At 37.6% G+C, this 15,825-nt stretch overlaps 1 protein-coding gene across 1 annotated transcript in view; it reads left to right on the plus strand.

Annotated features, from left to right (window-relative positions):
- Positions 1-15,825, plus strand: part of LOC105928383 (copine-8) — a 100,523-nt gene that overhangs the window by 28,251 nt on the left and 56,447 nt on the right. The window contains exon 3 of the mRNA XM_036144889.1: positions 15,072-15,118. Within this exon, the coding sequence (XP_036000782.1) occupies positions 15,072-15,118 (47 nt within the window). The remainder of the gene's footprint in view (positions 1-15,071; positions 15,119-15,825) is intronic.

Genomic DNA, 15,825 nt, shown 5'->3' on the forward strand with positions numbered 1-15,825 from the left:
TCTATGTGTGTCTTTGTCCATATATAAAACGCACGGGGTTATAAGGCACATTACATATTTTTAAAAGCGTAAATTTACACCAGGCGATGCAAAGTATGCTCCACAGCAGCGTGATTCTGCGAAGAGAAGAACTTTTGTCATGTGTAAGTTATTAAAGAAAGACAAATTACCAGTAATATACGGGTAAGGTATTAAATTACCAGCAGTATATCCTATGTTTTGGTGTTCACCCAAAAGTCTCTTGACCATATCTGATTAGACATCGCATATTTTAGTTTGTTAGCTTGTCAAAACTACATCATCCATGGCACTTTATTTTTCAACGATTCTTATTTCGGTATACTTCCAGAAATGAAGTTTGACACAGGATGTTGTTTTCCCGTTAATTCCCTGCCAAACAGGGAAATATGCATCAGAAATTAGAGCTTCAATCTAATTTAGGCATCGCAAAGCGTAAAGCGTATCACGCTTCTAGTGTACATTTATTGATTGATTAAAATGAAAAGCTAACCTAAGATCGGTCAGTAAGCATAACAGTAATTGTATATAAGGCGCACCGGATTACAAGGCGCACCATCAATTTTTGAGAAAATGTGACGATTTTAAGTGTGCCTTATAGTCCGAAAAATATGGTATATACCAATTACATTGTCATTGCAGGAGCTTCTGATACCGTAACACCCTACAGCTGTCATGACCCACTAGTGTTTGTTTTTTTCCTGTGTATTTGTGTATTATTGTTTAAAAGAACTTGCGTTATTTAGTTGTTCATTATTGTAATTAGCGTCTTTTCATATTAGCTCATTCCTTTTTGTTGGATTTCTTGTGTGCTGAATGTGTGTGTCTGTTTTGAGTCTTTTATTGATGTGTTTGTACTGTTTGGCCAAGAGTGGTTTTCCACTTTGAGGTCCAATGGATGCCTTCTTTTCTCATTGTTGAATGATGAATACCGGCCTTAATTGAGGCTAGTGAAGCCTGCAATGCTTTAAATGTTGTTCGGAGTGGTTCTGTGGCCTCCTGGAAGGGTCGTCAATTTCCTCACGAAGCCGCTTTAGTAGTCTGGCCACTGCTGTGAAAGTTCACCATGGTTCCGTGTTTTCTCCATGTGTAGGTTTTGGCTCTCACTGGTTTACTGGGGAAGCATAACAGTCTGACAAAAAAGGAAAAAGAGAAGAAATCTGAGAGGAGTAAAGCACTTTTTCTTGGCACTGTACGTTGTTTTGGATGCACTCCTGCTTTATATAGTCAGTGTATAGATATGAAGTGTGTCAAATTCAGTGTTTCACTGCATCAAGATTTGGTACATTATTATTGCCATGATGTTTTGTTTATTTATTATTTAAGCATCACTTAACTATCTGTAGAGGAAATTCCAGTGTCCTGTAGAAAGTCTGAGTGTGGGAAGTAGTCAAATAATTATTAGTTGTATTAATAAGCAAATTAAGCCAGGTCCTCTGTCATCTCAGCCTCTTCAGGCAGGTAGCTTGCTGAGGTGAAGAAATCTTCATCAGGACAGACAAAGGTTCTGCATACTGCAGCATGAAATTGATGGTTATTATCTAGTCACTGTTGTGACATTAGAGGAGAATGTGGTTAAATAGTGCCCCAGTTGTGCATATGCAAGGTTTAAATGGTCTTTTAGAGTTGTAACACTCATGTCATGAACTTTTTCAATGTGTAAAAAGAATAAAACAAACAAGCATGGCACTCCTGAACTCTCCGGAGATGAAATTGAGTAGAGTACTGCATTAGATGTGTAGGAAAGTGATGGTGGTATAATATCTACCTAAGGCATCACCTAAAACATGTAAACACAAGGCAGATATGCATTAGCATGAAGGGGTGTATTACAATTTCTGAATTGTCATGTTACATGCTCACTGGGTACAAAACAAAGAGAAAACAAAAACTGTAAAAAAAAAGCTGTATCTTTCACAGTCTATGCATGAATTGGTGGTCAGATAAGATTATGAAAAAGGAAAACCTTACACTTATACATCTTCTCCTTCTCCATTGTCTACTGCTGATGCTTACCTTCACATTTTAAATACATTTTCTGAAGTGGACAGAGGTCAGCATGGACAGTCTTACTGGTCCGCAGCTGCACAGCCATCTGTAAGGCAAATCTGCTCTGACATCCTTCTATCAACCTGCATTAAGGTTTTCACCAGCTGCGCTACGGTAGCTTCTTCTCTGAGAAGAGCTGCCTTTGGCGCCAATGGCCCCAGCACCTGGTTCACCTGCCACCCTTCTACCGACTGGAACACATTGGGAGATTTATTGTTTCATAAATGCTCCGACCAAGTCATCTAACTGCTATAATTTTACTTTGTTAGACTGATGAACTTCCACTTTCTTTGTGACTCATGCATGCTGTTTTATTCATTCCACACCAAGATAATTCCTACATTTGCCAGCTTGTTTGATATTTAATTTTTTGGCTTGTTGGAATCCGTTACATCTGCAGCTTGCATTTTAAAACAACCTCAACAATTTCACCTTTTACAGCGATTAAAGGCAATGACACAAGTTCATTTATTATTAACCTGGATGACTTTAAATTTTCTGCTTTTAAATTCTGACAAGACAGAAGTTGTCATCTTTTGACCAGTGTCCTTAAAAATAAACTTCTTAATGAATCACTTAACTCAACAATAGAGATTTTATTGTGGCTTTTTGTGCGACTGTGGCTTGATGGGTTGAGTAGTCGTCTGGCAATCAGAAGGTTGTGGGTTCGATTCCAGCTTCCCCTTGCCACATGTCGATGTGCCCCTGGGCAAGGCACTTAACCCTAAATTGCCTACCGAGCTGTGTCTTGGTGTATGGGGAGGGTTGGCCTAGTGGTTAGAGCAGTGCGCTTGCACTAAGAGAAGGACCTGGTTCGATCCCCAGCGCCTGCACTCTGCACTCCCTGAGCAAGACCCAGAACGCTTCCCGCACAGTGGCAGTCCACTGCTCCCCTAGGGGATGGTTTAAAAGCAGAGAACAAATTTTGTTGTAATGTATGTTTCAATGACAAGAACGATGATATTACTTATTTTAGCGTCCCTTCGTGGCTTCCTGTTAAATCAAGAATAGAATTTAAAATTCCCCTTCTAACGTATAAAGCCCTTAATAATCAAGCTCCATCATATATCAGAGCTCTGATTACCCCGTATGTTCCTAACAGAGCACTTCGCTCTCAGGCTGCAGGTCTGCTGGTGGTTCCTAGAGTCTCTAAAAGTAGAATGGGAGGCAGATCCTTTAGCTATCAGGCTCCTCTCCTATGGAACCAACTCCCAGTTTTGGTCCGTGAGGCAGACACCCTGTCTACTTTTAAGACTAATCTTAAAACTTTCCTTTTTAACAAAGCTTATAGTTATAGTGGCTCATGTTACCCTGAGCTTTCTCTATAGTTATGCTGCTATGCTGCTTAGGCTACTGAAGGACATCAGGGCCCTATTTTTCTCACTCTACTGAGTTCTACTGTTCTCAAATTTGATTGTTTATTTTTCCTCTGTCCTTCTTCTATTCATAGTAGGTACACCTGGTCTGGCGTTCTGTTAACTGTGACATCATCCAGGGAAGACAGATCACCCGCTACTACCATCTAATGTAGAACAGATTACTAGATCAATGTGTGCTTCTGTGCTTTTTTGTCTCTCTTGTTGTGTCTCTGCTCTGTGTTCTGTAACCCCCAGTGGGTCGAGGCAGATGACCGTTCACACTGAGCCTGGTTCTGGTGGAGGTTTTCCTCTCTACTGCAGTTTGATGCTTGCTCAGTATGAGGGATTGCTGCAAAGCCATGGACAATGCAGATGACTCTTCCTGTGGCTCTACGCTCTTTCAGGAGTGAATGCTGCTTGTCGGGACTTGATGCAATCTGCTGGGTTTCCTTAGATAGGAATCTTTTTGACCATCTGTTTGGATGATTTCATTGAATTTGACTTTGTAAAACGCCTTGTGAATTGGCCCTATATACCGTATTTTCCCGACTATAGAGCTCATCTCTATATAAGCCGCACTCACTAAGTTTTAAAAAAAAAACTAGAAAAGTACATATAAAAGCCGCACCGGGGTAAAAGCCGCTGATAACAACTGAAATGGTTACCGGTACCTCGTTTAACAGAACACAACTGAACAGACTGTAGCACAAAAGTAAAAGTGCTGATCAAACAAAACAGAAAAGTTATTGATTGATGTATTCATCGTCCTCCTGCGCACTGAAACCACTGAAGTCATCTTCTTCAGTGTCGGACTTGAACAGTATCAGAAGAGCTTCGTCATATACCTTCTCTGTGTGAATATCAGAGTTGCTCTCCATGTCGCTGTCATCCCGGGGGGAAGCTGGCTCTGAAGCTGCGGTGCTCTCTTCACGCAGCAGTCCGGCCTTTAGGAACCGTTGGTGATCGTAGATTCCTTCACGCCGCTCCACGCTGTTAGGATCCACTGACATACATCAGAAAACGATGCTCTTCGCATGCGGCCAGTTTTTGTGAAGAATTTTTCGCCGTTTGTCATCAAAGCCTCCCATTCACTCCGGAGTGCTGCTTTAAACGCTCGATTCACACTGATGTCCAGAGGTTGCAAAAACTTTGTTGTGCCTCCAGGAATCACAGCAGGAATTGAGTTGGTTCTCTTGATGACAGCTTTCACTGAGTCGGTGATGTGGGCCCTCATACTGTCCAAAACAAGAAGCGCCTTTTTGCGGTGAAAAAATCCTCCTGGGCGCTTTCCGTAGCACTCCGTTAACCAGTCCTTCATTAGACTTTCAACCATCCATCCTTTCTGGTTGACTTTAACCACTATGTCCTTCGGGAGTTGGTCTTTCGGCATAGTTTTGCGTTTAAAAATCACCATCGGGGGAAGCTTCTTTCCAGAGCCGGTGCAGCCCACCCTTAGCAAAAAGTAGTTTACTTGAAGTACATTTTATTAGGAATACTTAAGTATAAGTTTAAGTTTAGAAAGTTTACTCAAACCATGTACTTATAGTGCACTTGAAGTAATACTATTGTAATACTTCTTCGGACTTAATTGGGACATTTTTTAGTTTACAAAAGTATACTTAAAGTATACTGTTCCAAGATCATTTTAAGTTCGTTAATTATACATTAAAGTATTAAGCAAGTATACTAATCTATATACTAGTCGTTTACAAGGTATACTTGTGGTTCACATTTTAGTTTATTGAAGTATATTTAAAGTATACCACCAGTATACTCTTCAATATCCTGCCAATGTACTGGTTATATACTGCTAGTCCATATTTTAGTTTAATTACACATTCAAGAATTACTAAAATTACAATACTATTTTTGATATTTTAATTTGTATATTCTAAGTATACTTGAGTTCACTCACCATCTTGTAGCACATCATATGAATAACATATTCTTACAGTTACCTCATAATGTAGGTACAATGCAATGTGTTTACACAATCACAAGACAGAATCTTGATAACTTTGATTTATTTATATATTATAGAACATAATGTGCAGTTTCTTTAATGTCAGCTTAAACTATTACAGACTGCATTTCAAAATAAAAAATGTATTTCTCTGAAATTAAACCCTTCTTAGCTTTCAATATTGAAATGAACATGTAAACACATTTACATATGAAAATGTAAACACAAGGAAGTCATTCTTTGTGAAAAATGGAACAAGAAAAACTGCAATCGTCATCAAAAATCTAAACAAAGTATGTTTTCAGCTCAGAACAAATAAGAACTGAGAACTGAAGTTCTTGGTTGTCAAAAGAAGATGAAAAAAGTGCACGTTTTCGGAACAAAAATATCTTGACAGAAACATTACTTTTATGACTTCTTTTCATTTAGTTGTTTTGCATCTCTTATATTGTTGCATTTCTTTCTAATGATCCGTCTGACATCTTGCATGGAGGTGTCGGGGGAACTTCGCCTGGGCATAGACTGTGAGTGTGAAAACAAATATACAAACAAAACGTTACTTATTGGTACATTTAGCCACATTTAACACACATGTCAAACATAAAGGATGGTTTATTAGTTACATTTTGAAATAATCTATAATTTACAGAAACTGTAAAGAAGCAAAGGTGTTGTTAACAAAGTTCAATTCAATTTAGTTTATTTCTATAAGCGGCAATTCAAAATGCAATTCATCTCAAGACACTTTACAAAGACAATTCAATCATATCATACAGACAAATTGTTAAATATTTTCTATCTGCTGACTGCATTCAGTGATCAACTTTGCAGAATTCACTCCTGCAAAAAGTCCAAAAGACCATTTTTCAAAGATTGCGTGACTCTAGTGCCTTTCACTGCAGACTCAGGGTCAATCAGAATATGTGAAATTGGTAAAGCTCTTCATAGTCACATAATCTAATAGGTAGGAAAAAATGGTTTAATACTTGTTGACATAAGTAGTGTCAAACACGTGTCTTCCTTTATAATAGCAGCAGTATGATGTGCTTTGATCTCTCACAAGTCTCCATCAAAAATGTCTGATGTTTGGTTTAAAATATGGCGCACAAAGTTGCTCAATAAGATTAGCTTCTGGGGAAGAAGCCCCAATCAGTCTCTGAAGCTGTTTCATGTGCTTGTCAAACTATTCTTAGTGTAATTTTGCTCTGTGGCAAGCCATGCTATCATGCTCAAAGAGTACACTGATAGTAGAATATTGCTCTCATGAAAGCTTAAAGATGGTCTGAGACAATAGAGCATCAAGGTTTCCCAGCAAAGCATCGCCAAAAGCATCAAACTGACCCCTCTTGGCTTACCGGATGCATCCTGTTAAAGAAAACTGAATTTATCAGACTAAATAACCTCATCCCATCTTTATATGGTCAGCTCGTATGATTATGTGCAGCTGTAAATGTGTAATAAACTTCAGTACACTGTGTATTTGTACCTCTTTCTATCAGAACCACCAATAATTTGAGCTACAGTGCCTCATTTATTTTATCAAAACCACATGGACCAGTCTTCACTCCTCAGATGCATTAATGTCCATGCTGCAATCACCAGTTTCAAAACAGTTGTTTCTGGTTTGGGCAAGTTCAGATTAGGAACACTCCGTAATAGCTGCAAATTTAGGGATTCCTTACCCAGTTATAGAGCCAACTCAATTCCAAATTATTAAACTTGCTCATTTTTTGGTTTTTTTTTTTTTTTTTTTTTTTTTTGCCTACTTCTAACACATCAGCTTTGAGGGAAAAGTGTTCACACACTTGAGAAAAAAGTGATCACCCTTTGCTAAATGCCATGGTTTCAAACTATTGTGCAAGTGGCAGTTTAGTTATTTACGCTGCCTTTGGTGGTCCTCAGATGAAGTTTTAGTGTTAATTGTTTACAAGGTTCTGGATTACAATAGACTGGTCTCATGCAGTGTTATTTATCCAGGCTGCTACCTTTTTTGTTTGAACTTCATGGTCCCCCTCTGCCACATCTTTCCACTTGCTGTTTGGTTTGCTCTTCCTCTTGGGTGCTTCTCGCCAGATGTCTTCACCATTTATGAATTCCTGTCTCTTCTTGCAGAGGTCACTGTAGTTGTCTGTGTAAGAGACGTCGTCAAATAAAAAAAACAGGGATTTTAAAGTACACTGAGATGACAGGTGTTGTGAATTAGCTATATTAAATAAACTATTAAAACATGAAAACACGATAAAGTCAACAGGCTTTGTAGATCAGCCATTACTGAATGTGGGTTTAAGTTGCAATATTAATTCATTTGAGCAAATTGTAATACCTGCTCTGTTAATTTAGTGTGTCATTCCTATTATCCTGTTCCTTTTAAGTCCCCAACTGCTGAAATGTGCTATATTTTGTGTTTGTAGTGGGCTTTTATTTTTTATTATTATTATTTTAATCTCATCAGAAAACGTCTGACCTCCCTCTACCAAAAATATGTGTACATAGAATTGGATATTTTAAAATTAGTAAATCATTTTTGAGTGCAACATGGTTTAACTACCATGTCCCCTTTTAATTATTTACAAAATCAAATTAGGAATAGAAATACAATCATGTAATTTGAAAAATAATTTTAAATATTACTGTTCATAGTAGTCCTCATCCAATTATTTCACTGTTAATTGTTAAATTAATACTGTTTAACAAAATTATTTGAAATTGACTTGTGCAGAGAATTGATACGCAGGACAGCATGATATTCTGAGCTGGACCAAAGTAATTTTCTTGTGGTTTAAAAAGTCCACGATTAATAAAATACGAAAAATAAACACATTTTATATTATGTTATAGTGGTCATATAGCACCGAATAGAAGTAATGACTCTATGAATGAACGAACCTTCTTTGAAAAAAACGTTGAGTCCAATGCATGTTTTGCTAACTTGTAGATTAGCTTAATAAAAATCAACATAACTGGGCTATTACAAAGCGAGAAACAAAAAAAAATAAAGATAAACTATAGGAAGAAAAAAAATCAACAACTTACCATCAAAAAGTTGGACTGTCTAACTTTTTTCTCCCATTGATGTCCCACTTTATATCCATCCATCTTCATCTTCCATCCATCTCTTTACGTTCTGAGAGCAGGAGCTTTTTTTTCTTTTTTTAAAAAAACCGTTAACGCCGCTATGGGCGGGAATTTGCGACGGGGCTTCCTATTGGCTTGCCTGGTAGGGAGGCGGGAACATGGACGGAAAGGTCCAGAAATACACGTGACGTCAGGAGGAGGGGTAGAGAAGAAAACCTGTGAATGAGCCCATTAGAGCTAACATGGCCAAAACGTCGTTCGCCTATTAAAGATATTTTGGAGGATTACACAGCAGAGATCCCCAAGGGAGTACCAAGCACAGATGGAAAGTAAAAGTAGTAGAAGAGTTAATGAATTCAGCTACGATGATTAGGGCTCCTTGCAGAAATGGGGCTACTGGCAATGTGAGGTAAATGGCTCAATCGAGATAATATATATATATATATATATATATATATATCTATATATAATATATATATATTATATATATATATATAGATATTAATAATAATAATAATAATTATTATTATTATCCATATTATTATTATTTTTTTTCATTATTGTTCAGTGTCTTGGCTTTTTTCAGTAGCTTACCCATGGACTACATAAGTTACAGTCTTATTTGTAGTGAAATACAATGTTAAAAATCCACTCAGTATACTTGTGTATAATAAAAATGCCTTGAGTTGTCATAAATAATTTCAGCATCCACCCTTTCCAGGACGAACTGCAGGACTACACAGAAGAACCATAAGTCACCCTGTTGCATCCCGCAGAGAAGTTACAGATGTTGACAGCAGGAGTTCCTCCACTATAAGGGTTTTGGACATTGCCTTTCAACAGGTAAATACAAAATGACCCAGTGTTATTCTCAAGTCGAAATGTTTATTTTTCAAATTATTAAATGCATTTAATTCTTGAAATATGACAGGGTAGTCGCCAACGTATTTAAGCTTAGCAGGGCACTAGTCTCAAAATTGTTGCTACTTTCATCTGCCTTATGGAGAGGTATTAAAGGAAAATGAAATTTCCACCTCCATATGTACAAAAAAGCTAATCTCCAGTTGCCTCCAATTTTAAAAATAATCATTATCGAACTATGTTTTGGTAAATTACAATAGTTTGTATACCCTTAGGGGAGTTTCTTTCTAAGCTATGCAACAATTGTTTTTAATTTTGCTAGGCAAATAGTTTATGCTAGATGGAGATTACTGCTCAAGTTTGCTGCTGTTCATTTTCATTCATACATACATATTTTCCTTGTATCTATAGGGCTCTGAAGACCAAGCAGATGGTGACAACCCCCTATATCCTGGTGCATCTTTTTTCAAGGGAGAAAGTCTACTGATGCTCATGTTATATGTGCTGCGACACAATTTAACAAGCAAAGCAGTTACTCACTTATTGGAAATGTTAACCTAAAGTTTCCAGGTCTGATTTTACCCATTTCCACAAAGAATTTAGAGGTTCATCAATCTAAAGTTCACTTTTATTGTGAAAAATGCCTTGTATACCTTGGCAATAGTGCACACTGTTACAATCATTGTAACCTTTGCAACACAGCGTTTTAGGCACTGAGCTATATAATACACTGGAGTGCTAATCACCGTCTTTTTGAACGAGTTGCTTTGAAGCCACCAGCCGCCATATTGGTACTCCCTATTTCCACCCGTAGTACTAGGGAATATGTGCGCTACAGCATCGAATAACGAGGATTTTTCATGTTCAGGGGGGCTTAAGACTTTTAAAATGTCAAATGCCATATACTTTTATGTTATGTTCTAAAAATATCAAGTACTGAGAAAGTCATGTGCTGAAATATTTTGCATTATATTCATTTAAATATATATGTTTAACATTTATAAATATATAAATAACAATACACAAAAACATATATTTACATGTGTGTATACATATATATACATATATACATATACACATACTTATATATACATATATGTATATTAATATGACTAACATGTAAAACATTTCAGCACATAATTTCCTAGTAGTTGATAGTGTTAGTACATCCACTGACTGTAGAATTACCTGTGAAACGTTTTCACACAGCCAGAAAACTGCTTGTTGTTTCAACCAAATCCTATGGGATTCTGTGAGAGTAGGGAGTAGCAAGATGGCGGCCAGTGACTTCAGTTTTTCGGCAAAATCAGCACTCCAGTGTATTATATAGCTCAGTGGTTTTAGGCCAACAGGAGTTTAAAAAATGACTTCTACTTTCTGGTAATTCACCTTCATGATTAATTAATGACTTGATTATTTTTAAACAAACTGGTTCAAATAAAATTTCTGCTTTGTGTTCATGTGCCAGACTATGTTTTGTTTAGTTGAAGTATTGCTAATTCAGAGAGACCTTTATGTAAAGATTCACAGATCAATATACAAAGTACTTTCTTGTTTGAGGTTAAAAAGCCTGACATGATTCTAACCAAATGTGTTGTTGTTGAAAGAGATAGTGCTGGTACATAAAACCACTGCCTGCCAAATGCTTGTGAAAGAGACTAGAACTTGTCCAATAAAGTCAGTCACATGTTTCCCTGTCTCTGCGTGTTTTAAGTTACGTTACACAAAGATGAATCAAATACAAATCAATTTACTGTAAACTTTTAAACACCAGCACTATGATCTTGAATATGATCAGATCCAAAGTTTAAAATAGGGTTAATACCTGAAAGCAAAAAGTAGTAAAAAATACAAATGTAAGCATAAGTCAATTATTTCATCTTCATTCTTTACTGATTTAGGACATATGTAGTATCAGTACCTTGAGGCAGAAATAAGAAAAAAAAAAAGAAAAAAAAAAACAGTACAAGTACAAGATTCAGTGTTTAAGTATAGCTATAGTAATAATATACTTACTCTTAGAATTTTTTATACTTCTCAGTATTAGTCAAGTACACTTGACTATACTATTATTAAGTATATGAAAATATAGTTTAGAATAAGTAAACTTCAAGTGCACTGCCTGATTTTAAGTATAAAATTAGTGCACTTTTAGTATACTTCTATAAACTACGTTTTGCTAAGGGCAGGACGCAGGTGAAATGGGTTCTCTCATGTCCGGTGGTTTTCACCATAATGGATGACTGCACCTGTCTTGTTCACGGTCCTGGTCAGAGGCAGATCAAATGTCAGTGGCACTTCATCCATATTTATAATGTTGTCTGGTCCTATGGCGTTTCTCCTCAATTTTTGTTTCAAACAAATGTCGAAATTTGCTACTTTTTCCTGGTAGTCAGGAGGGAGTTGCTGACAGAGAGTTGTTCGCGCCCTAATGGACAGGTTTCTTTCTCCTCATGAATTTGAAACACCAAGACGGTCCTCCATTGAAATCCTCAATATTCATTTTGCGGGCAACTGATTTGGCTTTCGGCCACCTGCTCTCTGAGTGTTAACCCAGTCCTCAAGAACATTTTCAAGTTCAGGCACCTGCTTTTATGTCCTCTGAAAGCCTTTTCTAGTTTTTTTACATTGGATGAGTTCTTCCCGCTGCCGTCTCCAGCGCCGAACCATGGATTCGTTCACGTCAAGTTTACGTGCGGCAGCTCTATTTCCTTTCCTGTACTGCCAGATCGATGGCCTTCAACTTAAAAGCGGCATCATACGAACTTCTTTGTGTGGTTTCCATGATGAGTGGGTATGGTTTTGAACAAAATTCTCCGTCTGTGCCTGCTGCTTACAAGTGCTAAATAAAAATTAGCGCTATCTTCTTCTTTGATTTCCAACTTTGACTTCCCTACCGTCTCGTTTTTTTTTAACTTTCTGCTAAAGCCGCCCCCTGGCGGGTTACGAAAAATCCACAGAAAAGCCGCACCACATATAAACCGCATGGTTCGAAGCATGGGGAAAAAGTAGCGGCTTATAGTCGGGAAAATACGGTAAATAAATTTAATTGAATTATTTGGACCAAAACTAGTTGGATATTATCAAGGCTGTGAGTTTAAAAGAAAAACTATTTTTTAAAAGAACACTTTTGTGAGATATCAGTAAAATCTAGTGCATGTGGGCTCATCAGCTCCTCTCTAAATGATGAAATTTGTTCAGGAAAAAAAATAGAATTAATCAGATCTGATTTTGAAACTAGAGATAATTTTCACTCACAATCTCAACAGCTCATAATTCCATGATTAATTCTCTCATGTCCGTTCATCAGTATGTAAGCAGCTCATATATTAACATGTGCATAAATTTGCAATTAATGAATGCTCCAGGTAATGATGATGCACGTTGCCACAGAAGGTGTTGCCTCTATAATCAGAACCTCATGTCAGAGGAGGAAATCAAAAGTATTTTTATAGTATTCCAAGTCAGAACCACGGAAGGTGGTAACTTTGCACATTACTTAAGATGCCAGACGCATGTTTGCTGGGTTTTTTCCTCCAGCTATTTTGTAACAAAACAGGACAAGGACAGTCAAAGGTTGCTTTTGTTGGCCTATTAGAGTTGGTGATTATAGCTGCTCGGGTGGAATGAGTTGGAAACAGGTAGCCTGCTCTCATTGTGAGGTTTGCTTTTTAGATGGTTTCCAAATGATGGGGCACCAATCATGGTGGGAAACATTGAATGTTTATTAGATATGGAATGTCAGATTCTCATACAAGTAAAAGTAATATAGCATTAGTATATTATGTAAAAAAATTAAAAGAAAGTTACTATTACAGCAACTGAAACATACTTTTTTGATTATTACAGTTTCAATAATGTTATCTATAATATTTATTGATAGTGTGACCCATAGACATAAAACAATCAGAATAGCTCCTTCACAATAAAAAAAGCGTAAATACCCCTGCTAAATGTGCAGAACATCATACCTTTTTCTCTATCACTTCTTCATAGAGTGACATCAGGAGGTGGATAAGCTGATATGAACTGGTTAATTAGTTTAGTTTTCTGCTTGGATAGCCAACCTAAAATAAGCAGCCTAATAGAGATACTGCTTTAGTTCTGACATCATAAGTTGGCTAGTCGATTGTCGTCTTTGGCAGAGTCGGTAAGTTTTGATTTTTTTTTTTCCTTTTAGTTGACCCTGATTTTGAACACAGTTCATGCTAATACTGGGCAATAAAACTCAACAGAAAATTACAATAATAATGTTAAGCTTTAAAGCGCTGATTTTTCGCTTCTGTTCACACTTGTGTCCACTCTGAATGGGACATAAAACACGGAGGCAGAGAGGTGATTTACAGGATTGATTAAAAACAACAAATAGTGGAGAGGGGGGTTACTGGGAGGGCTCTGGTCACGAACTGAAAATAAAACAGGGTTAGCCGCCGACAGCAGAGAGAGTGGTAGTTCTGTGATAGGCTTACGATATGAGATTGTGATCTTATCCAGGAGGGTGTGAGTTGGTACATAGAGTACTGTGACTGGCTTGCCTTTTGTCTCTCTTGCTGATGACAAGTGGAGGAGGGTGGACATGGACAGGCAGGCGGGTTCCCAGTGTGGTTGAGGTGGGGAGCTATTACCAGTGCTGGAGCCAAGGTAAAGGCTCCAGGACCTTTACCTCCAGGAAGGGTCTTGGTTTCACGGCTTGAAAGGCTTATTTGGACTTTCTCTTTAATGCTAGACTTGAGCTGGAGCAAGGTATGAATGGATTCTGTAAGATGCTCCTGATAATGTGGTGCACCTTTGACTGCAGTCTGCCAGTCACACCCTGCAGGTGGAGAGAGAGAGAGAGAGAGAGAGAGAGAGAGGGGAAAAACACAACCACAAAGATCTGCGCACAGCTCTGTGAACCTGACAAAAATCCAATTGGACAGAAACTGCAATTGGCCTGTCAGGCAGCACACAGGGACACCGTTATTTATGCATGTGATGAAGAGCTCAGAGTCAGTAGTGTAAACTGAGCTTTCGTTATGTTTATGTTGGTTCGGAATTATGTTTTCACTCTTAGAAAGTAATGGAAATTAGTTGTATACCTTAATATTTTGTGTAATTTGCCATGATGCTTGATACAACTGATGCAGGTCAGAATAAGAAGCATTACGTAATGTAGGGTCGAAAAAAAAATTCGATTTTAGCAAATGTTTTTGAAAAATAACAGGAACATACGGGGTTAATTATTTTTTACTTCACCTAAAAAGAGCTATGGTTTACCAAATCCCTGTGTTTTAAAGAAGTTCTAATCAACCAACACATTTAGACTGTCCTGTCCATCAGGTAACAAATGTAAAAGTGTGTTGTGAGACTGGATTTGTGACTTAATGCCGGCTGACATGGGGCTCGTGTTTGTGAATACAGTAAAGGCTGCTTGAATGCAAATGAAATGTCACATTAGTGCCAGCTGATTACTTGGCTCTGTTCTCTCTCATGGTCCATCCTCAGGAAACACTCACACACTCCTTCAAATGTTGAGTAGTCCCATCAGAATACTTCCCTTCACTTCCCGCCCCCTCCCTGAAATAACGCTGTGCTGTGAGGTAAAGTTCGATCTGAATTTAATTACGAGGAGGTTCTGTCACGTCAGGGTCTGGAGAAAGAAGTCCCCACTCGGCTGACTCTAAGTGTTGCTTCCTTACTGTTGAATACTTTCCATAGAATATAATCCTTTCCTTTTTTCTCTTCCCTCTTTGTTTCCTTCTCAACAGTTTGTGTCCTGTACACTCAAGGGATCGCTAACAGAGAATGGAGAGAGGTGAGTACCAATTGAGATGGTTGGGGATCCGCTTCATGAGGCAGCATTGTGTACACACTGCCACACTTTAGAAGTGTAATGATTTTTTTTTTGGAAAGCCTCCTCTGAGATAGCAGCAATTATTTAAATGTGTTCATGACCTGGCGATTTCCAGCGTAGGTTCGGTGTTGACCGTATGCGTTGACGCAGATGTAGTGTGGAAAGGTGTCCTGTCTCGTTTGAGTCAAGCCTTTCTGTCTGGGTTTCATTTTTGAAGCATCTTTGTAGAAACATCTCTTCTGAGCCCAAAGCTTCTGTAGTCATTCTGATTACGCTGAAGTTTCTTTTTGACAGATATTCAAAATAAGAAGCAAAGCTAAAATATTTTTGTTTTAAATATAGCTGAAATTGAAAATGTGATCTTAGCAGATTTATTCAATACACAATCACCCTGAACGCACAGAGCAAATCACCCTACATCTGTATGTCAAGGAGGTTCTGCTATATGTTACAAAATGTTTAAAAGATCAAATGAATTGGTTAACAAAGATACTTTTTACTGGATACTGGGTGACATGAATAAGCTTTAATTTCTGCTACAGTATTTAAAGCCAGCTCCACTCAGTCCACATATCCTGACTTGAACACCTGGGTTAATTAAGTTAAGACACCTAGTTTTGTAGTTCTACTGAATGCATACTTGTTTGTTAGGGTTACTCAACCTTAAA

Source organism: Fundulus heteroclitus, chromosome 2, assembly GCF_011125445.2.
Source record: "Fundulus heteroclitus isolate FHET01 chromosome 2, MU-UCD_Fhet_4.1, whole genome shotgun sequence".
NCBI classification, from domain to species: Eukaryota; Metazoa; Chordata; class Actinopteri; order Cyprinodontiformes; family Fundulidae; genus Fundulus; species Fundulus heteroclitus.